The sequence below is a fragment of the Motacilla alba genome, chromosome 4 (genome assembly GCF_015832195.1).
Source record: "Motacilla alba alba isolate MOTALB_02 chromosome 4, Motacilla_alba_V1.0_pri, whole genome shotgun sequence".
Classification (NCBI taxonomy): domain Eukaryota; kingdom Metazoa; phylum Chordata; class Aves; order Passeriformes; family Motacillidae; genus Motacilla; species Motacilla alba.
The window spans coordinates 10,890,958-10,915,553 of NC_052019.1; the positions used below are offsets into that span (position 1 = coordinate 10,890,958).

The 24,596-nt window shown below is 36.8% G+C and overlaps 1 protein-coding gene across 9 annotated transcripts in view; it reads right to left on the bottom strand.

The window, feature by feature from the left end:
- Positions 1-24,596, bottom strand: part of SORCS2 (sortilin related VPS10 domain containing receptor 2) — a 538,926-nt gene that overhangs the window by 10,865 nt on the left and 503,465 nt on the right. The window contains exons 20-27 of one of the 9 annotated variants that reach the window (XM_038134561.1): positions 21,941-22,074; positions 20,654-20,777; positions 18,832-18,944; positions 17,103-17,228; positions 12,428-12,527; positions 10,785-10,887; positions 2,287-2,390; positions 37-98 (exon numbers count right to left, since the gene is read on the bottom strand). In XM_038134561.1, the coding sequence (XP_037990489.1) occupies positions 37-98; positions 2,287-2,390; positions 10,785-10,887; positions 12,428-12,527; positions 17,103-17,228; positions 18,832-18,944; positions 20,654-20,777; positions 21,941-22,074 (866 nt within the window). Of the gene's footprint in view, positions 1-18; positions 99-2,232; positions 2,391-10,784; positions 10,888-12,427; positions 12,528-17,102; positions 17,229-18,831; positions 18,945-20,653; positions 20,778-21,940; positions 22,075-24,596 lie in introns of all 9 variants that reach the window. The other 8 variants (XM_038134560.1, XM_038134557.1, XM_038134555.1 and 5 more) reach the window with 8 other exon arrangements.

Sequence of the window (24,596 nt, forward strand, 5' to 3'; positions counted from 1 at the left end):
ATTCGACATGCCACTGACCTGGGACTGGACACTGACCGGCATCAGCAATAAGGGAACTCTGTAGCTGTTCAAGTTGCCACTTCTCCCAGAAGGAGTCACTGCAAGGTAATGGTGTTGAGGAGTCCCAAGGTGGGGGTTGCGATAAAGTAGGCAACATAAAATATATAGAAAACAAAAAAAGTGGATGGGTGAGTCTGGAAATACTGTACTGTGGAAATTCAAAAGTTATGAGAAGAGAGAGAACAATCAGAAACCCAGGCCTGTAACTCCCTGCTGCACATGGAGTGGAGGCAGCTACTGACATCTCCCAAGAGGGAGGGAGAAAGCTCACCAGAACTAGAAGGGATCTCCATAGCATAGGAACCTTCTGCAAATAATGTAGTAAACCAAAATTCAGTATAAAGCAGGGATTATAACATGTTTCATAGTCTAAACCAGATAAAATAGAGTATCATTAACAGGAATATTTTCTTGGCAGTACTGAGCAATACCGGAGCTAGAGGAAAGTATTGCAAATAACAAAACAGTAGAGCGAGCAGGAGTGTAGTTTTATGTATTAAATAACATCTTCTGTCTAAAAGCTGTACAGTAGCTGACAAATACAAATTATTATGATCCACAAAAAGGAGCTTTTTACACTCTCCTGGAAAGTCTCCTGCTGCAGACAGCCTGACTGAAACACAAATCACCTCAAAATCGCATTTACATTCTTATGTCATCAAAACATCATGATCTTGTACTCTTCAACCCAAAAATAATGCTCTGCTCAGATGGAAGATTTTTGTTTTTTCTGAGTAACAAGTGCAGGGCAAGCAGAGATTAATTCTAAATGTGTTAGAAATCAGGGTAGCTTTTCTTTATTAGAGCATCCCAAGCTGCCTTCTTTTAAATAGGGTATTTTCTACCATTGAAAGAAGTCATGCTTTCGTCCATTACTAGAGGAGTTTGAATGCTCCACTTTAATAGGCATGTCTGCAAGGACCTTGTTAGCATTCAGCTTCTCCTCTAAAGACCCTGGAGACGAGATGACCAAACAAATTTAACATAGACTTTGTTTTTTCAGGTTTGTTTTTGGAACTAACTCCGGTAAAGTCAGGGGAGCAACAAAGGTCGTCTTGCAAAATTAGAATGAAAGCACTGATACTTATACACAAGGTTGTCAGAGAAGAGATAGAAATACACAAAGCAAAGCAAGAGGCTGGATTCTTCCCTTGTGTTCAAAGCTAACACCTCCAAGGACCTAGAAGCAGCATACAGTTCTGCAAATGAAAATAAAGACATCGACAACAAAAAAAGAGGTGAAACCTAAGTTAAAGAAATCTCTGTCAGACCAGGTTCTGTCTTGCCCAGGCTACCTCGGGTGCAGCTAAAACACATCTTCTTCCTTGGGGTTCACAAAGTCATTACAATTGCCTTTCATGCCATCAATCTACCGCTACAAATCCCAAAAGCTTTAGATCATCTGATTTATTTTCACAAATTTTCAGAAATGGAACTGGGTGTTGTTTACATTGTCCCACAATTTTCAGACTGTGACCTGCAAGCAGTCTGAAGACAATGTATTATAGATTAGAAATCCATGTTACATTAAAACTAACTACAGGGTGCCAGGATATACACATCCACCTGACACTGAAATCGTTTGCACTGAGATACTCACAGAAAGTTTCACTCATGGGTTCTTTATAACCACCTCATGAATACTAGAAAATCAACAGCTAAATTAAGGAAGACTTATGATACTTTTAATACATGAATAAATTTAATGTTTCTAATAAAAAAAAAGAAAAACGAACTTTAAATGCCATTGGAATATGAAGGCAAATAAAGCAATGGATCTCCATACAATCCATCTGAAATCACAGAAGCATTGACTCTACAAATCCTTCTGGCCTGAACTCAATTTTCCACTAATTCAGGGATTATTGAGTGAATTCAACTGTTGCAGATTATATCCCATTCTACCAAATATAATTTATCTCTAAAATTGTCCAAGTCAGTCTCCTGACATTAAACTACTGAGTCTGTACTCATGCTTTATATAACACATCGTCCATACATTAGCCTGTATCTCAAGCAAGCCAAAAGGTGATTGAGATAATTACTTGTTACTGGTGTCACCATTTGCATCTTTTTGAGACTGAACAGAAAATGAAAAATAATTAAAATGAAAACAAACATAAATTTAAAATCAACTACTTATGAAAATTTATAAGCTAAAAACAAAGTTACCTCTTGCGTTACCTAGTGTTTGAGAGTCCAGATCATCATCAATAAACTCCTCACCCTGGATGATGTTCTGGGTGTCCTCACTGTGATTAACAGGGCTTGTCATCTCCTGCTCTTTTTCATTGTGCATCTGGGCGTAGACATTTCTGCCTGGCAGTTTCCTGAATGGGACAAGAAGAAAAAGTTTTGGGATGTAATTCTTTTGTGTCACACACACAGTGGCATTAGACCAGAGCTCCACCAGAGCAAAGCTGTTCCAGAACGAAAAGTCATCACCAATCCCATCCTTCCTTAATTTTGCGATTATAACCTAAACTTACCAACTCTTTGTTCTCTGTCACGGTTTTATGTAACTGCCTTATTAGGATCTTCAGACTAACATAATATTTAAACATCCATTTCTAAGATTAACAGACAATGAGCAATGCTGAAAAAAAAACTACTAAAGCCATAGAAAACCTATTTTAAGAATTCAAGCAAAAAAGGGCCCAGTGGGTGTTTATTCTTGGTCCCAGGTGTCTTCACATACATTAAGCTTGGCTGCAATCATCATCACACCTCCCTGAGCAGGTGGGCTGACACTGAAGTGTGATAGCATCAGATGGCACTCACAGTCAGTCAGGGTCAGGGAGGAAAAGTCAGGAGAAGTCCAGGAGACAGGGAATGGAAAGGAGCAGAGACTGAAGAGCTAGGAGGCCAGGACCAAGGGGGAAAGAGTAAGAACATAAACAAGCATCAATAAGAGCACAAGGCAGGGGTGGCTGGTTAAGTTTAGCAGGCAGCACTGAAGGAGACAGGGTATAAAGTTTGGACTGGGAACTGATTAATTTGACAAACTCCAGAAGAGACAATAATTCACTCACTCTGACTGGAATCTAGAGAAACAAAAAGCATCTTATTAAATTATCACCCTGGCTGAGACTGGGAGGCTTACGACTTAATGATGATATGGGGTTTTTAACTAGATTAGTTTAAATTAGACTTTGTCAACTCAAAAGGAAAAATCAGAGACTGCTAGCTTTGCAACAGATTTTATGGTTTAAACATTCCTCAAGAGCCATACCCTTTGTGCTGTAGCTGTGTTCACCCTCAGTCTGCCTAGCCACATGAGGACATCCTTTCCCAAGCATCAAGCAGACACTTCAGATTAGGGAGCTGCAGGCTCTAAGCTCCATTTCCTACAGTGCCAGAAGCTGCTTGACAGCTTGAGCAGCATGACAGCAGATCATGGCTGTCAAAGTCTGTGCTTAAAGCCAGATTATTACAATGGGCAGAAAAGAAAAACAAAGAGAAGAAAAGAAAAAAAACAGGGTTGAACAGCTGTGGTTTCTGTTGAGCCCCTTTAGACAGTGAGAGAATAGAAAAAGTGACACTAATTTTTAGGCATCTCTCTAAAAGCAACCATCTCCTGCTCCACATTACAGCAGCAATTTAAAAGCTGGATAAATATACAGATTATTCTATTTTCTCTAGGCTTTTGAAGAAGATGTGTTTTAAATGCCATTTCTCAAGAAGGTGTCTTTAGGAAGGGGCACCATTTTAGTTTGAGATAAAAAAATTAACTGCAACAAGCTATTGTGAAAAACAACTTCCATCGCATCAAAGTAATGAAAATAAATTGAACTTACTAAAAAATTAAAGATGACTGAAGATAATCTCCTCCCTTTAATCTGAGCAATCCAAAAGATAAATTGAGTCCAATATATCTACACAATCACACATATCTGTATAGGTATGTGTATACATACACACACACACACACACAGAGTTATATCTCTAAATAAAAATTAGGTATTTTTTCCCATTATTTATAAGCAGTACAAAGCCAAAAGGAAAAGGACAAGGATTGAAAGAAGGTCTGACACAAAGCTGTGTTATTGTGATCACTTCAACAGGTCTAAGGTCTCCTCCAACAAAAATACACACATAAAGCCAAGCACTGCATCACTCTCCTTTCATTATATGGATAAAAGAAGCCATTTTGCAAGAGGGAAGGATATTCCTCATAACCAAAACAAATACATTAGGTAATTAATTTTGATATTTTTTCTCTAGGGCCAGTAACTCCAGACTGTTTTTAATGTGTCTGGTAATGAAACTGATCATGTGGAAAACTATTCTCTCAATCAGACCTGCATCAAACCTGTCAAACTGCTCACTTTCAGTCCACCATCAAAAGCCTAAGGGAGACAAAACCCAGAAGAATGTCTCTGTAACACATCTGCAGAATTGACACATATGTTTCTACAATAATTATAATAACCTTCTCCGAACTATTCCTGACAGATTGGAGAAGCATCAATGGCATCATCAAAACAATTTTGACATAATAAAAATGTTCAACATCTCAAAGCCATATGGCACATCAGACCTTTGCAGTTAAGTAAAGGGAGAGGAGCTGCTAGTGTGACAAGTGCCTATGAAACCAGGTTAACAAAGTGTGTTCTTTGGTGTAAATCCTGAGGCTTCAACTCACGGCTCCCGCATGGCTGACTAGTTAGAGATAACCATGAGCAGAACACATACTAGTAAATATATTGAGGAAGAATGAAGAAACCTCTCAAATTCACAACCAACCATTAAATGTATTGTTGCTAAGACCATTTCCTTATGGTTTGGGAATAAAAGGAGAAAAAAAAAATTGTGAGCTGTTATGTCTCACTCGCCTTATCCTGCCCAATTCTGTGAAGAGCAGATCCCTTGGGGAAGGTATAAAGCTGAGGTGCTCAGCACTTCCACACTTTCCTTTGCTTCTCACATTTGGAAAATACTGTAACACTGAATGGATTGGAGGAAGGAGAATATCACAGGCCTTGAGAAGACATACACTGTAGGCATTAGACCTTTTACACACTACAGAGATCTCTCTGTGTTTTATAGTAGTTCACCTTTACAAGGAACACACTCAACCACCCTGAAGAAAATGACAGTCCAAGCACTTTCAAAGGCATTTTTAACACATGTGCCAGATATTCTATTTACAAGGGACGACCACACTGTGGGATGAAATAGGATGTGGTTCCTGGAGCCTCGCTAAAGATGGGCCTGATTCTGGCAATTTTGCTTCCTGCTGCTCGAACATGCAGGAAGGAGGCTGCCACCCCTACTCACACAGGGTAAAACTCTACTGTACCCTGATGTGCTTTGCTCTTCTTCAAGAAGCAGTTAATTTTGTGTCCAATGTAACTGTTTGAAGCAGGCAGAGCTGAAATTCTTGGGTCTACATAAAAGGCTACTGTGAAAACATGACAAGACACGAAATTTGACCCAAGAGATTTGTATCAGCAATATGAAAATTGAAAGCACATTTAGAAGAACAGACAAGAAGAATATGCAATAGTTTCTTTGGGAATTTAACTCATCTGCAAAATGCATGTGCTTCACATCCATCACTGGAGACAATTACCTCTTCTGAGCAGCACTCCATGGTTTACATTTTTAGTTCCTTTTGTTTTTCCTGTAGCATTTTATTTCAATCATGAAAAGGAAGAAATATTATGCCTGCTTTGAGGACCATAAAAATATGAGCTAGAGATGTAATTCTGCATACCACTACTAAAAAACATCACAGCACATGATTTTCACTAAGCTCTTCAGGTCCTACACCTTTTATAAGATATTCTAGGAAGTACTTTGTTTTCCTTCCTTTATTCACAAATTCTAATCAATTCATACCCCAAACTGTTAGCACTTAAAAATGTTCAGCAGGAAGGAACAGCAGGAGGGGGATGTGATATTGATTCTTACTCATTTAAGCCCTAGTTTATTTGGCTTTCAATTCCTTCTTTGTGGAAAAAAATAGTCATTCGCCTTTATGAAACTTCATTTATTTTCCAGAGGCTTGATTAAAATTCAGTTTACTATAAAAAATATGAACATGTTCACATGGCAAAGAATATGGAATAATGTAGTATTTTCTTGGAACTTAAATAAAAATAACAAAAATAATAATCCATTAAAAAGAATACTTTATTGTGGTGTTGACTTTATTATGTTTGGATAAATGTTCAGATGACTGATTTCTTTGTGCTTTAAGGCACTCCTGATATACTTGCCTCTTTCATTTCTGAAATCTTTTCTGCATGCTATTACTTTGATTTCTGAGGATATTTTTACAAAATATTATGGAACATTAAATTAGTGCCTGTTTTTTATCACTAAAAGGCATGGATTGGGACTAAGCTTGCTCTCATGGAACATAAAAGTAGTATAAGCAAGGTGGGGAAAAAAATAGCTTTTCTTCAGAGACTGAAAATGAGATAGTAAGTCAATGAGGCAGAAAGATAACAGAGTTCTGCTCCAGATTGTGGAAATGACCCAAGAGGGGGCTCATTTACCAAAATTGGTACTTGATAGTAGCAGGCAAAAAAGGAATACACATAAAATGTTATAAATCTGGGTGAAGACGATTCATGGTGATTTGTGAAAATAATGCATGCAGCTTTAAGTAGTAAAGTAGTTTGCATACAAATTAAAAGGTGAAGAGTTTCATACTCTTTCAGAGAATCGAATTTGCTGCAATTAGCCAGGTAAAATACATAAGCACAAAAGCCAGCTATGTGCTGTGGTTTGGCTACTCTATTATCCTGCTATTATACAGAAATGAAAAATAAGAAAATGATGATTTCAGATCTTCTGCTAGTAGCATGATGATTACATGGTAGCTTTGATGTGGCTAAAAAATAATTTTCCTTTCCTCCACTTTGCCTGGTGCAGACAGTGCTATTTCCCTTCTCTATACTGTTGCCCAGGATCCCACACCATAAAGCTTCTTCTGAGAGGATGAAGAAATCTTTTCTGGACAGCAACTTGAAAACCACAAAAAAATACAAACATAGTTTCAAAGGGAATGGAAGAAATGTGTTTTTACTGAACCAAATCTAGTAAAGATGGCATGGTATAAAACAGTATACACAGATCCCAGATCCACATTAAGAAATAGCCCTGGATTTTTCAAAATTATTTCCCAGCTGCTTCATATTGTTGTGGGCCGAAGAAGCAGCTGCAGTCCATTTTACCTGGATGCTTAATCAACTGGAGCATTCTAGTGAGTATTGCAACACGTTGTTTGCTTGAGGTGCTTGCTCTGTGGTGCCTTCCATAGTCAGGAAGTGAGAGCAGAGCAGAGCAGGGCAAAGGTGCTTCACTGGTGGCTTTCCCACCACCCACACCTGCTGGCAGCACTGCTTCTCCTGCACAGGCATGGTTGCCTCACCTGCAAAGAATGACCCCTTGCTCCTTGTTGCCAGGCTCAAAATTCCTCCCCTAATCTACCTAAACCAATAGCTCAGATAAACCAAACAGCTCATTTGTTGAACACCATTACAATTGGTTTTTAAAAACCCATCACATTTATAATTTAAAATTTACTTGCCATATACGGAGTAAAAATAGCCCTAATCTGAAGTCCTTATCTACTCTGATCACAAAGGATCAAACCCCTGTGTTTCTCAAAACATTTTGGATTCTTCCTTTTTTTTCCCCCCCCTCTGTTTAAAACAATGAACCATGCTTGGGATTGCCAGGAGTCACTTCACCAGCTCTGGGGACTCCAGCACCAGTTTTTCTGGAAGTGGAGGGATGCACAAAGAAACCATCAGATAAACTGGGGGGTGCATGAATTTCCGGAATGGGGACATGAAAGGATAAACACTTGCAACTTTACAGCATGTAAAAACAGAGGGCAGCAGTCTTCCTAGTCAATGCTTAAATATTTGAGATTAGGGCATAAAAGATGTGAATTACAGTCATCCAATCATTAGCTAGACAGCCATGACAGCTCTAGTTATCCAGCAGATCCTAAAATTATAGATTTCAGGAGTAATTTGGGCAGGTGACCATGCTTGGGGACAGATGTTTCAGCGCTCAGAAACCATGGGGCAGTTTGGGCATGTTTTGCCATTTTCTATCAAAGCTGTAGGTCTACACAAAAGCCTGCTATTTTCTCTCCTTTTTTCATCACAAGTCCTGAACTCTGTCATTGAAAATAGATTACATACTCTTGTGTACGAAGCTGTAAACTCCCTGCCAATCCAGTTACCATTTTATTTTGCAAGCCAGTTTTTCCATCTTGCATCTTTGCAGGTATCAAACTTAACTTTGAGCCAGCAAAGAGAGGGAAAGCAGCCCCAGACGTGTTCCTGCAAGCCACCTGCTTTGCCTGTGCTCCAATGCGAGCTGCAGGTCCTGTAGACCCATTCAGCGTAGTGAAAACTAGAATCAAGAAAAATTTCACCAGGGTAGGGAAAAAGGTGTTTTAACCCTTCTATTAATCTACATGAATGAAGGGAAGGTACCATCAAATGTCTTCCATCTCCTCCTTAGGTTTGTAAATCATACATCATAATTATGGACAGTATTATCATTTCAACACTTTACACATCTGTAATTTCTCTGTGGAATTAAATAATATTTCTATTTCCCCAAGTTATCTGAGTTACCATAGGCCACAGTAATTCTGAAATTATCACCTAAAATTGAACATTTTGTATTGCCTATGGCATTCTTTCAGCAAATTAATTTTTAATACCCAGGCATATAATAGTGAAAAATCTCCTTAATGTATTATAACTTGCAACTTTTATATCTATAAAGGACACTTATTTCATAGCCTCAGTCCCTGTGGACCGGTTTGTAAACTTACATACTCACTGTACTGACTTTAAAGGGACTGTACTCCCAACAAGCACTCCATGGGGATCCAGCAATGCACCAACCATCTCCATAAACACAGGAAAGACTTTGTAAAAGGGATTAAGATTTTGCTGGGACAGGAGTTCACAGGGAGCCCATGAGGAAAAAGTGATTTTTGAAACATAGCACTGATTAGGTACTCAATACTCTTTGACAAAGAAAAAGCAAATGAAGGATGCAACCAAAAAATTGTCAACTTTGAAAAGTTTAGCAGTAATATTTAAAAAGGACTCTTTCAAATATCTCAGAAACAGATAAGATACAGACTAAAATTGAAAACTACTGCATGGTCATTCATCAATGCCAACAGCAGTTTTCAGGCTACTGGCAAAGTTTCGAATATATCTCACAATAGTCTTCACTTGCATCTAAATTACCCCCAGCCCCCAAAATGTAAATGCAAATGATTTTCATGAATTATATACAGAAGTGCAAGAGTCATTAAAGCTCACAATTTGGAAATTGTACTGTATTTTCCTCCTTAATAAAAGCTCTACTTCTAAAGCGATGGTTCATAGAGCATTTTAGAAAGAACTCAAGGAAGAATATATTTCTATTCCTTTCTTGAATATTTTATACTTCTTCTACCATGCAGAAATTGTGACTGTTATTTAATTGCTCTCATTTAAGAGCTAATAAAAGATATAAATTAGATAGCTTTTAAAAGATATCACAAGGAAGTTTTATGATCAAAACACAAACAGAAAATTCTCCATTGTATTGCTATTGAAATAATATAATTGCATCACATCAACCATTTTTATGTTTTTTCCTTGCTTCAGGCACCTAAAAGAGCAAAATGGATTTTTATTTCTTTGTACACAGTCTGATACAGTATTCTGTGCTTTGTCCTTTAAAGCAATCAGTCACTATGAACTCTAAAAAACTCAGGTTCTTGAACAAAAAGGGGGTTTTCTCTATTGATATAAAAATCCTTTAGCTAAACAAACACTTAATTCTAGCTTCATCTACTACTGTCACCAACTTTATGCTGCTCGTAGTTCTATAAACTTGTATTTATTTTAAATAAAAATCACCCCCTAAAAAATGAGGCAAATCAGTACGAATTCTCACTGAGGAAGGACAATGGGAGTTGAAGATGAAGATGAAGATGAAGGCTTGTTTCCAGTGTGCTCAAACCCAACAGCTTCTGAATGCCCCAGAGATACAGAAATGCCAGTAGGAGAGACAATGATAACACTGTCCCATGAACAAGAACAAATTATTTAAATTGCACAGCAGTTCCAATTAAAATTAATTGCAAACTAAAGAGATATCAGACTGTCCAAGGCTGGCATTGCTCAGTTTTGAGAATATGCTCCACAGAAGAAATATCTCTAGCAGAAATATTTCTTCCCTCCACACACTCTAGTGCCAAGTTAACGCTAATTTCTTTCTGTCAGTCATTTTCCATGGCAGTGCCTCAGCAATTAAAATGTAATGTGTGCGAAGAGAAGACCCACATGCTTTGATAAAACTACTTTTTTAAGCTAATCAGCATTGCAGATGCACTCCCTGTCCCGATAGTTTTAGCTTATTCATAACTGTTAGGAGTAATGAGAAAGGAATTAATCAGGAATAATATTTTAGTTCAGCTATGATTCTTGATGGTATTATTTAGACAAATTGAACAAACTCTCCATAGCTCCCATATTGTTGATATTTATCTTGGATCACAGCAAGTGAAACAAGCAACAGTGCAGTATCTTGATGTCTGAAAAGTTCAGAAAAATATGACTTTCAAAGTGGTGTACTCCTTGCAATTCTTTAAGAAATCTTCTTTATAAATGACAAGCTCCGTCTTGCTAATCTATGGATAAATCTAATTATTAAAATGCATCTATTGATTAAGGTTTACTTGCCTTTTGAACTTGTAGAGGATGAAAGCCCCAACTGCAACTAGACAAATAACAAAGAGCACCACAATAGCCCAGTAGCCACTGCCTCCTCCAATCCTCTGAGAGTCTGAAACATAAAAAAAATAACAGTTTTACATGTCCCCTTCCACATCATTCACATTCTTGAACGTTCTTTTCTATTTAATTGTCAGATCAAAAACATTGATTGTTGTTTTTGCAACCTCTTCTTTTCACTCCATCTGGCTTCTTCAGAAAGGCAAAACCACAGAATTAGTTGGTGACTTGCTACTGAGGACCCATTTAAAAAATAGAAAGCAACAAACAGCAAAACCCAAGATCCTGAAGATTTAATTATTTGCATACTCAGTGGTTCGGGTTTTTTTCAGGGAATCTAAAGTTATCATAGTAAATGATCACACTCCCTAAGTACTTGCTTTGCAAAAACAGGGCTGTATTAATTTCACAGATGGAGAAACTAAGGCTCTGAACAGCAAATGAACTCATCAAGGTCATGCATTGATAAAGCCTGGAATGAACATGGACTTCTTTCCATTCCTTTTGTGCTGGCTAACAAATGTCAACCCTTTACACCAGACAAGGTCCACAGTGAGATGGTAGCACCAACTCTACATTAGAAACTGGACAAAAGAGCTTTGTTTTCTACAGAGAGATGACAGGTAAAATATCACACCATAATTTACAAAAATTGATAGTGGTTAAAGGTGTTCTCCCACAACACACTGAAATTAATAAAGAAAAAATTAATAAATTAATAAAGAAGGATATATTATGGGAGATAATGCACAAACAAAAATTACAGGACATTGTCATAAAAGATTCAACTCAAAGCTGGACTTTATGGTCAAAATATAATTTTAAAGTCTTTCTGTTTAAAATACACACATGTATGTACACATACTCTCTTCAACCAGTTTCCATCAACAGTGATTCCAGGGAGGCAAGAAATGCACACAACTTCCCCGTGCCCCCAACCCATTTCCAATTGTTTTAAACAGAGAAAAAACACAATTTATCTCAGGACAGGATTAGCAATGTGGAGATCCTACAGCAACCTTCCCATTAGTTGATCAGAAGATCAGAGATACATGGCAGAGATGCAGCAAGCCTTGTGTTAGACCCATGTGCTCACAGCAGCAGTTAATGGCTGATTTAAGGGCAAAGAAGTTCTGCTTTCTTAGCAGCCAGTGCAACCTAAAGTGCTTTTAGATCACCAGATGAGTTTTTGAAGCCTAGTTGGCTCTTCCTTCAGGGCACTATTTTGTACAATGGAGGCATTTACTTTATGTTGTGGTTTACACAGAAAAAGCAAGAAGCATGTGATACAAATCGCGAGGTATGACAAAATAGAAATATCAAAAAAATAGTTATTTGCTCGTGATAGTTAATAATGACCAAATGAAAATTTATACATATATGCATTTATATATATATATATATATAAAAACATATATATATAAATCATACATGCTTATGTGTTTATTTATATGTAACAAGTACCAAGTAAAAACATACATATGTGTTACATGCACACATACATACTGATATAAAGATTTTCTCCTTAAATGATTAGAACTTGAACAGGTATCTGAAAGTTGCTCTATTGATAGGTTTTTTTATATATTTACCTGAATCAGAGTCAGCTAAAGTCACTAAGATCCAATATCCTCCCCTCAGAAAGAAACTGATGTTGTGTGCATTCAGGGCCTGCTTTATAGCTGCTATTCTCTGAAAATACAACAGAGAGAATGTCAGATGTCTTGTGCTCTGTTCCACTTTGAGACACTCAATGTTTTAACAAGGAAAACATCTGGTTCTTTAAATGGTGAAAGCACTTGTCAATGATGAGCTGAAATCTAAAAGAAATTCAATATTTAAAAATCAAGCAAAACTCCAGAAGACATAAAGGCTGAAAAGATCACAATTTTATAGCCAAATCTTTCTTTCTGATTACCCAAGTCTTTACATTTACCCACTATGAGACAGACAGCAAGCAATTTGCACGTGCTATTGGGTTTACCTGGGTCATAACTTACACAATGTATAATCCATATGAAAAGCTCCCATTCTTCTAACCTATCAGAAGAAAACCTGTAATGTCACTTTGGATTTCTTGCCATGAAACTTAACTACTATTTAATAATGAACTGCATGTTATAATTTACCTTACCTCCTTACCTATAATTGAATGAATTCCATTTATAGATAATTTTTAACAATACTCCCCAGAAATACATGCATTCATCCATATGGAAAAAAATCAGTATTCCTCCCATTTTCCTCCAGTGGATAGAGCATAGTGAAATATGGCCTCTCATATCTTTATGGAGCAGAACCATTAAATATACCTTCACATCCTAACCCTGGATGACAAATTGTCTGAATTACACTTTCTATTTGCTTGTGTCTTCAACATGGTCAATTTTCTAAAAGATCAAAGCTAGTTTTATACTCTATGCCTTATAATTTGGGACACGATTTCCCAGAGGATGCCAAATTAGAAATTTGCTTTATATCCATGAAACCTTCACAAGTAACTCCTTTTACGATATTATCAATTATGGTGCTCATCTTTGACAAGCTTTTGAAGTATAATGGATAAAAATCCCTGTAGTCCCTCTCATATTATGGACAGACACTATACAAAAGTTCAAATATCATCATTCTTTTTGAGGAATATCTAACTTCTGAAGCTATTCCACTGACTTTATTAATTTTTTTTTTATGTTGGAATGACTCAACGTAAGGGTGAAGTGAGCATGGCTTCAGTTATTTCACAAGACAATTACAGCAGACAGCTCCTAAGTATTTATCTTGTTGCCTAAAGCCTGAAAAGAAAATGGAGATGACAACTCCACTTAGGAGTAACTGCTCCTTAGGATTAGGAGGCTTTAAAGTGATGCTGCTATCAATGAATAAAGTTTCTTTGTATCAATCCAGGTTCATTCATGAGTTCATGGAGTACAGTGCCAGAGAGACAATTACTTTAGGTTAACCAACTTACAGCCAGTAAATTAAATTTCTGAGCTCCATAACTTTTGATTCCTTGTATTTTCCTGGCAGGTTCATAAGGAACCCAACATTTGGTGTGGTTTTTGCTTAAATGATTAAGACTTGTTTGTTATTTAACTTCCCACTGCTGGATTTGCACCCAAATCAATATGAACAACATGTCCCAAGGTTAAAAATTTGAATCTCATGTGAATCCAGCCAAAGGTTCTGGCTTACTTATTTCACTGCCAGACTGATGTTTTTTTCAATGCACATGGATTTTTTTTCTGCTCCGAGGTATTTATTGAGCTCCTCTCTAGACTTCTTAAGTTTAAGGTTCATATACCAGCATTTGAATTTTCCATCTTCTTTTTCTACATCCTTTACAATGACAATATTTGAACATGTGAACACAATGGCTCCTGCATTATAAGAATGTAAAAGAATGAAAAATAATGACACTGTTCAAACTCTTACCCACTTCTACGTCTTGGGTTCTGACTTTTCCTTTTTGCCAAAGCAACTCACTGGGAGTTTTTGTGAAGTAGTTTGTCTGGACAGAAATCTTCCTCAGAGCCCCTGCCTTCCAGATTATAGTTTAATTACATTTTAATTGACTCTTTCAACTGGACTCATCCCACCTGACATTAGACATGCAGTAGCTGTGCATAAATTAAGCAACCAAGTCTTCTCTGGAGTCTATAATCAGAATGGAATACTTTTGAAGTTTCTCTGTTCTTGAAAGCAGGTTAAATCACAGTCAGCTTTTATTTCTCCCTGCATATATTTGAAACAAAAAGGGCTCTTGTCAAAGTGGAATAAAATTTCAGAATTTCCAAAGGGCTCCTCCTGCTGCATTGACAGCTTACTTACCATCTTTGTTATTGATGGCTACTTTTATCAGTAATGATTCATATTCTACATGGCTAACCTAACAAACAGTATCACATCTCAAGACTCCATGTAAAGCACCAATAAAAACCCCAGCAAGCAGCTGTTCCCTGCCTGAGCAAGAAATTATGGACTTTAATCTTTTTTGAAATAATGTAATATTCCCAAATCTAAAAGGTTTCAGCCAAGAACACAGAGGTTCTCTTTAAGAAATGACATTTTGTAACTATGTCTAAGTTAAGGGTATCAGGGACACCTCCTCCAAATGTGCAGAAAACATTCCACATTGCTGAGTCCTCACAAAAGTGCCACAACTCTGACTTTGAGATCTGGCGTAAGCAGCATGACAAAGCACATTTTTCCACTGATTCATAATAAAAATCCTCAAGATTCTCTTCTAGTAATAGAAGGGAATGTAAGGAATCTTTAAACATATGACAACATGAGTATTTTCGTGTTGACTTATCAGAAGCTATTGCTTCTAAGTTTATTATATAGGGTATATCTTCAGGATATTTCTCAAGTCACAGTTGGTTATGATATAACACATTTTATCAAAATGTTTGCCATTGAAGTCTAAACCAACAAATTTATATGCACATATCAGTAGCTAGAACAATATCCATTAGCAGTAATATAAAACCAGAAATGGAGGCAGGTCTCACAAGAAGACTGGCTGTACATCTCCACAGCACTGTACTCTACAAAGCAGTCAGTGTTCGAGATGTGAGACAGGTGTACCTGACTTATTACCACAGCACAGCATAGGCTGCTGTAATTGCTCCTGTCTCCCTTGTTCCTGCTCCAGCCATGGGTCTGACCTGGTGCATCCTAACAATGTCAGAAATGTACATATTTTCTCCAGATTATACAATTATTTTCCCCTTCCTGTGCTCCTCTAGTTCCAGAAAACCTTTGCAAGGTCTTACTGGAGAACTAATTACAAAACTGTGTCCTGCCACACTACTGGGTCATCCCTATAGCCCTACTGAATGGAAGATTTTCCAAATCATTTGCAGCATGGGATTGCCCTGTTTATGCTTTAAAGTAACTCACATGAGGTTTCATACACAAACATGAGAAAAACCTTGAGACAGCATTGATTTTAACTGATACTCCTTAAGTTGCCTTGAAGCACAGGACTAATATAGAAATTGAGATTGAAAGGGAACTAAAATGCATAACACTTTGCACTGAAGTAAAATGTTTGTACAAGCAAAAGAATCTATCACCATTAGTTTCCTTAAATTATTGAACATGTCCATTCCCCACAGGCTCAGAATAAGGAATTTCCTTTAGAAACTTCACCTTGCTTCCTCAAGAAATGTAAATTTTCAAATAATTTTGAAGTGATAATATATTCCCCTGGCTGAAAGCCTTCGTTCATGAATGGGTCTCTTCAAAAGAAACAACCTGCAAAAATTAACTATTTCCTGCAACATAATCAGGAATTCAGACTCCCAGGAATTCTCACTGTGATTACATGGAAGAACAGTAAGGGTGTCTGCCAAAAAAGTAGAAAGCTTTGTGAACTCACACATTTTAATGATAGACACCTGTTCAAGTACCTGGACAACTTCGACATACTCCATTAGACCTTCCAAAGTATATCTCATGATCTCCAAACACAATCTATTTGGTTTATACTATATTATGTTAATATGAAGAGCTTTGTCTTGCCTACTTCTCCAGCCCTTCAGAGACTGTGACCTTGTCTTAAAAAGCTGGAAAATGCCCTTCAAAGTTAAGGATACCTTACACTGATTCTTTGTAACTGGCAGGACATGAACTGCAAGGTACAGGCACAGAGCTGGGATCTGTTTCTTCTCTATCACAGCAAAAGGACAAATTGTAAGTGCCAAACAGTCTTCTGGTTCTCAACTGGCATGAAGTCTTTTAATATGGAGGAAACATTGTTTGAAAACAACTAGGGAGAAACTAATATCTGATTTTCAGTCCTGTGATCACTAAATTTGTTTTTTACCAATTGAAAATGACATTTTCTTACAAGGGCAGAAAATACTTGCTTGATGCTCTTTACTTCATGGGTCAATGACTATGGTTCTGGACTTGTTTGGACCTGAAATCTAATGTCCTTCTGAAGACAGTGCAGAGACTCTTTGCTCTAATGGATCTTCACAGAACAACATGCATTACTGCTGTTTCTGTTCTAAAGACAGACCAATGTTAAATATTCTTGAGAAACATGCTAATACCAGAAAGAAGTAGATTATACTGGACACTGTCAAACACAGCAGATACAGCTGCTGTAGCATTCACATGTATCTTGACAGATGGGAATGAGATCTTTACATAGGTAGGGATCACCTCTTAATTTCAAATAAAGGCAATGAGAGTGCAGCCACTTATTGCAAAACAGGATGAAGGCTGTCCTAGGCAGATGTGCACTGCTCTGGTTACCTTATCACTTGTTATGCTTCTCTTCTTTTTTGGTTGATTCGCTGGTAGTAGCACATGCAAGTCAGCAGCTGTGGGCAGACCAGGTTTCACAACTGTCATGAGTGTTTCTTCAGGTATACTGGTCTCCTGTGAAGACAACAAAGACACACTTTGTGTTTTATATAAAATAAATAGGTAACTCCACATATGGCCTTTAGACTTCATTGTTCAGATCCTTAATATTTAAAGAGAATTCCACTAGAAGATGAAACATGAACAAAGCCAAACATAAATGTACTGAAATGTGTGTTGCTCTTTGAATATTGGAAGACCTAAGTGTTGTTATCACATTACAGTAATTCAGTGGCATCAAGAAAAGAAGCAAAATGAAGAGGTTTTTAGGTTTTATCAAAACTCTGCAATGGTCGAGCACTTCTGAGGTAACATAGAAAAAAATCTCTAGTGGTTTAGGATTCTTTGTGGCCATTCAGACACAGTGTAGATTTAGAAGTGCGTGTTCATTACAGCTAAATTTAGCTTTTGAAGGTTGCTTAGGAAGGTGCTTAATGGACAGAAAGAGGTCCTTCAATGTGAGACTAAGAACACTCAGATTCAGCTCCCGAAATGGTAATGAATACCTTAATTCCCCTCCTGAAAGTCAAGTGCATCTCTTTTAAAACAGTTTGTGCAAATTTGGCTTTTAGTCCCAAATTTCTATATGTTTGTACAATGCAACCATACAATTTTAGTGACCAGACCCTGGGCACTTTCCTTGGCCTTCCTCAAACAGATTCTGAAACTCCATTAAATTATTTGTATCTTCTGGCAAATGTTTTAGTAATTATTAAAATAGAAGAGTCATTTTATAGGGGAGTAAAATATTTTTGACTGACACTAGTGGAACTCATTATGAAATGAGTTTAAGTTGATAAAAGCAAGAAATTAATTTGACATTTGATAAGAATCTAAAAAAAAAAAGCCAGAAAGTATAAATTATAAAAGTTTAGAACCTGATTTGCCCGACTGCAAATCCAGGAAGAGTAAAATGATTTAAAATTCAAATATTTTATAAACAATATCAAGCTGTACCTCAGTGCTACTGCCCTCATGGAAGCCAGTTGTGCACCCTCAGTTGCTGGCAGGGTGTGTGCCTGAAGAGCTCTCAAGCCCAAAGTTTCCATGAGGTGATCTAATGCCACAGCACTATTGCATAGTTTGTACTTGATTTAACCTACAGGATTCAGCTGTTCCAAATCCAGATTTCTTTTGTGAACATGCTCTGAAAAACAACTGTATGAATTGTGTGCCTATATATTATACATAATTTTCAAAGTTACAGAACAAGCTAGGAAACTCTTTCTGCTTTGTTTTTACACAAAGATGATGTCTTTTATACTACACATGGCTTAGCTTCTAAATCTATCACATTTGAGCTGCTTGACTCTTCCTGCTTTGGAGTCAGCAGTGTTTGCTAATATGTCTACCCCTAATCCCAGAGAGCAATATTTAGCATTAATTGCCAATTAGGCTGTGTTAGACCTAAACTGTCTGTGTTACAGTATCATCGTCGACAGCTTGCACTTAAAAGTGACACTAGGCTCAAACTTGCATGAAATGTGGCTCCTGAGGTTCACTTTATTGTTTTGCTCTGCCTCCATTGCAAAATACCTTCTAAATGAGAAGGTATTAACTTAACCTTCAAGCTTTATGGCTGGTGAGGGAACATTTTATGACCAATCTGAAAGAGCACCTTCGCAAGAAGTCGCGTCACCACCCGCCCAATGTCTTCCCTCCACTCTGGTATGTCGGGGTTGTACATGTCCAGGTCCTTAGTAAACTTCAGAGGAAGAACATGAAAATGATCTAGAACAACAAAAAGAAATAGCAAGAAATAAACTAGATTGCACAAGGGGTTTGATAGAACTAAAAGTCTCTATTTAGCACATTTTGCTGTGCAGCACTGCAGTATCTAGGACCCCTGCTGCTCTCTGTTGTCAGGCATTCCATTTCTTTCTGTATTTTCATCAACACCATCAAAATTGTGCCCAAAGACTAAAGAAAGGAGGAAGAAAAGGAAACAAAGCAGATTTACATACATGCTCTGGGGTCATAATGTTCCAAATAATTTTCCCCTAGCTCAATAAGGGAGTATTAAAAAGAAGTCATTGGTTTCTTTTATTTGAAATGATAATGTACCAATGGATTTTATTCTTACTGAATCATAAGCATGTGGGGGTTTTTCCACTACACATTTCTGTTTTCCGCATAAAATGAATACGTTACACCATAAATTAGATATGAAAATAAGAACAGAAATCATATGACAAAGGCTAACTACTTCCCTCTTTGAAGAAAAAATAAAACAAAGGTACACCCACAATATTTCTCTGGATATTGTCAAAAATATCTGAAATACTAGAAATGGGATAAACCTCAGAAAGTAGTCTCTAAAATCTTCCCTTTCTCCCTACAGGATCCTTGGATGAAAACCTAGGGGACTTGATGCAAAGCAGGGATAGAGAACCTCTGGAATGCACAAGTCAAATTTGCTTCCCCTCAATATTTCCAAAGGAATTTTATTTTAACATGGCTTTCTTTTTCAAAAGTTTCTTTATTTTCCTGATGGCCAGTACTTTCATGCTCTTGATATCAGGATTGGCAAAAGAAGCACTAGAATGATAAAGCCATTGATGTAGTCACACTAAGAAGGTTATACTTCTAAAGATTTCTTAAAAAGCTGATGCATTTATAGGTGGTAATATAAATATTGTATTCATTTATCTTTGAAAATGAGAAGGTTCTTAAAAGCTCAATTTAGCATAAGTGGGGGTTTTGCCATTATTTCAAATTAGTAAGTATACTAAAAGCAAAAATAAGAGAATCTTCTTCAGACAACAGAGACGTATCATGTCTTGTATTGCATGATATCTGCAGGCCTTTAGCTCTGCATTAAAATAAAAGCTTTTATACTTATCACAATCCCCACATGTGACAGCACAAATACATTTGTAAATAATTTCCCAGCACTGAATTTTCCACAGTATTCTGCCTTGTCACCACATAATAAAACACGAAAAAGCCACACCAGGACACAGTATGGAACAAGAGCTGAGGGGTTATTTAATAATTATAGCAGAGGTATATTTGATCTAAAATCTCAGATAAACATCAAGGTAATGGTGATATATTGTGATGAAAGGCAATCATTTGACATGGTTTTCAACGCTGAGAGCATTTTCCTTATTTTTTTCAGAGGTATTTAGACTACTTTACTTACAAATTCTGGGAAACTTTCTAGTCACAGGCCGAAATACTATTTAAACACATATAGCATCTGGGAACCACAGTGACATTTAAAATAAGCAAAGGAAACAAAATGTTTAAAACTCCCATAGAATCCCACTGTTCAGCTTTGTGGAGTTATTTAGTGACTGTTCATGTCTCTAATTTTAACAATTAAATCTGGCATTAGATTTAGTTTTACAATAGGTTCACTTGTGGTAGGGCTGGTTTTAGAGGTCCAATAAAATTACACGTGAAACAAAAAAAAAGGAAAAAGACTAATGTCTCACCAAAAACATGGACAACTTTTGAGTCCTGAAGCATAGAGCTCCCACAGGAAACTTGCACTGTAACTCTGACATCACCTGTCTCAGCAAACTTTGTCACCAGAAAACTCTCCAATGTAAGCAGTGGCTTTAAAAAAGCAAAGAACAGTTGAAAACAGGATTTCATTAAGAACCATGAGAACAGTGCTGGAAGAGACTGTTGTTAAAAATATCACAAAAAAAGCACATCAAACCTAAACTTTTCAATATTCTATAAAACTGGTCAATTAAAATTTTCAATATAGAATTTTTCTTTCCCTAAAAGGATCCTATATAATCAGAATAGCAGCCAGATATTTATGTTAGAGTAATCAGTCGAGCATTAGATTTTCAGTCAGATCCCACTAAAATTAATGGAGTCTGAGGGTGACTCAACAATCTCTACAAGATTATGTGAAGCAACTCATTTGCCTCAAAAAATGTAGGGTATGTCAGGGTCAAAAGGCTTAATGCTGTCATCTTAGAGCACCAGCCCACAGTCACCTCCAAGGTGTAGCTGAGGTACTCTGCTCCCTTACCACATCCTTAAGAATGACAAAACCCTTCACAAGACCCTCAGTGCCTCCTCTTGCAATGGCAAAGTCAACAATGATGAACAGATACAGGCTGGGGTTAGGGTAGACAGCACATTCACAAGAAGAAAGTTCACTGCACTTACTTGAAGCATTCCTCTGTCACACTTAGTCTGCCTCATAAAGAAAATATCTAACTTATCTGTTATTGAAGAAATTACCTTAAAATAAATTAATCCAGCTATACAATAAATATTCCCCAATAGAAATACTTGGATATTTAATGCTCTAGGACATGTTTATACTTTGATCCCCAAATGAATGACACTAGGTTGTTTGAGTGTCCTCAAAATCCTTTAGGATAACATATTTATTTTTCATATGACAGTTACTTTAGACTCACAGAAAACATTTACCTATACAATGAAAAAACCCAAACAACCTATATATATATATATATATATATATATATATATATATATATATTTGTTCAGCACTTCAATTTACATCACTCATGTTATTAGCTTGGATGTACATAAATCTAAGTTTCATCATTCACCAGTTATGATCTCAAATCCATTCTCCTCTAAAAGCTGGGTTTTTTCCACAGGTAATGAAGTTGAAGAAATTGTTGTTTCCCTCCCACAAAGCAAACAATTTAGAAATTGAAAGAAAGGGACCACTTTTATTGGAAAGAGATTGAAATAATCTCTTGAAATAATCAAAACCATTTCTGTACCTGAAGACTGTTTCCTATCCACCAGTAGAAAACTGTCAAATTAGGGTTCTTAGGCAGTATGATGGCTGTCAGGTTCACCTCCTGGTTTCTCCCAATGACTGGAACCACTTCTAAATTTAAAGCCTGGAGTGGAGCTGAACAAAGTTCCAAAAATATCATTGAACAAGAATCCATCTATTTATTAACACCTCCTTCCCCAAAAGCCTCCCACCTGCTCACCATAAGGTCCTGAATTTATTTTTCCCTCCCTCCTTTCCTCCCTCTTTTACCTCCACGTTGAAAGCTATGGACATAATTGGAAAGACCTCCTTTCAACTAAAAAACATCCCCCAGATGACCCTAAAATCCCTGGAACAAAATCTTAAAGCAATAAGATCAACATAATGGGCTTCTCTCCTGCCCATTCTTTTCATTCATATTCAATTTGAGAACACATAAGCAAATACTCCAGTTAAAAAACTGGAAAAGGCAATCTCAGCTTTTTTTTTTTTTCTTTTTTTAAACTCAGTAACAAAAGATCAAATGAATAGAATTCTAACAAATCTCAAATTGCTAAGGGAAAATCAGAAAACTGAAAAAGAATGCTGCTGACTACTCATTTTCATTATAAAATATCAGCTGTTAGGCTGACACAAAAAATCTCATTAATTCATGCTTTAAAATAGATCTGTACATCAGGGGAGCATTTATTTGCAAATCAAAATAGATAACCTCTGGACTCCAAAATGTGCCTTAGAGTAAGTTTATTCCTTTCTGAACTACTAAAACCATAAACATTATTATTTGTTTAAAAGAAATGCATCATTACAACGGTTTTATCTGCTTGTGTTATGTTTATTAGTGTTATGCTGTTTCACAGTACAGTAACTGTGTTGAAAGAAAATCTTCCCCTCAGAGGTTTCCCAGTATGTCTTTATCAGGATGTCTGAAGGTAAAAGCTGTTTAACAGTACAATGTGGTAACTACAATTTCTTACCTTCAGCTGCACAAACTACCTGGGATACGAAACCACTACAGAGCTCAACATTCATTACACAGAATGAATACTAACCCATCCATTTCTGTTCCATTCTAAACATCTTTTAACTCATTCAAATGTTTTTCATCTCAGTGCAAATTTAACGGTAATTAACACTACTCTAAAGTATTTCTCTTATCTTTGTATCAGGAACTGAGTCATTGCTGGTTCACTTCTAATTTCACTTTGACTGAACTGACTGAACTTCTGAGAGCAACTTGTCCAAAGCCCTTTTCCACCTCACTTCATCTAGTTTGTGCGGTGCTTCATCCAAATGTAAGGCTCTATTTTACTCTGCATTTTCTCCAATAACTCTTTAACCACCTATATTAATTCAATGTCAGGTGTTTTAACAAATTATTTCTTCAGTAGCTTCCCGAGGAGTAAAAATGCTTCTCTGGTGACGGTGTCTTGAAGAAAATTCAGAAATATTAAGAATTTAATTACATTTGTTATTTGTTTCTCCTAGAAATAGATTTTCCTTCTGGAAGGATCTGTGAAACTTTTTTGCTTTTGCCATAAATTTGTGGTTTCACAGAGGAATCTGATTACTTTGAGATACGGTCTTGCTCCTGAAGAAAATTACTTTATTTTCCAAAATTTTTAGAGGCCAAGTTGTTTGTTACTTGAATGATGACTGTAATTTCAAGTTTGCTGTTTCTGTATATTAAACAGCTGAAAATAATTACTGCAAATCCTTCTGCTTGTCTCTGTTACACAATTCCATAATGCACTTGAAAAAGCTTCATAGCACCCTTAAGTGTGTGCAATGAAGACTGAAGTTACATGATTTATATTTAACTAAGTTAAAATTTCATTAGTTTCCAAAGTTCCGCATTATACAGGTCATAGTTCCAAGAAAAATAAAATGCATGCAGCATATGTATTAATGTATGTAGGCACTTCTTCTTTAGTTCTTTTTATTCTGAGTTCTTGGGCCTCTACAGTTGCCTACTCACATTTGTGCTAATTCTAATTTCTAATTTCTCTTGCAGTTCATTAGAAAGTTGTAGATTGTTTAATCTGGATCAGAAAGTATGATTTGGATGACAGGCCAAAATTCTTATAATTGTCCTGCATTACAGAGTATCCCACAGCAACCTGACAAAAGTGAAAAGATTTCCTCTACCATTTGCCTCTGAAATAATTCCCTGGGAAAAATACATCAGTTGGGGACTGCTGACTCCTGAAAGAAGAATTCTACAGAGACCCCTGCTTTCATGGTATTCCACAGTGAAAAATGTCCCTTAATGGCTATCAGTGTTTCACTAGAATGCAGAAATTGCAGTTTAATTAGTGCAAACTAATTTCCTCAAATCTTGTAATTTACCTAAAAAATTAACCAGAGCAAATCGCATGGAAAGCATTTACTCAAGCAGGCTGTGTAACACACTTCCTTGAGTCTGCCAGTCCCTGTGCAGCATCCAGGGGCAGGCTCAGGAAGGGATCACATCTGCCTCAGTGCCCTGCTGCCTCTGCACTTAAGCACCAAAGTCCCCCCAACGCACCAGTCATTGACTTGTGCAAAACAGCTCTGCTCTCTGCAATTTTAAAATCTGCTGCATACAAGAGAATCAACATATTTTAGTTTTACTGTTTATTCTAACATAGGCCATATTAAAAAGCACACTTTGAGAA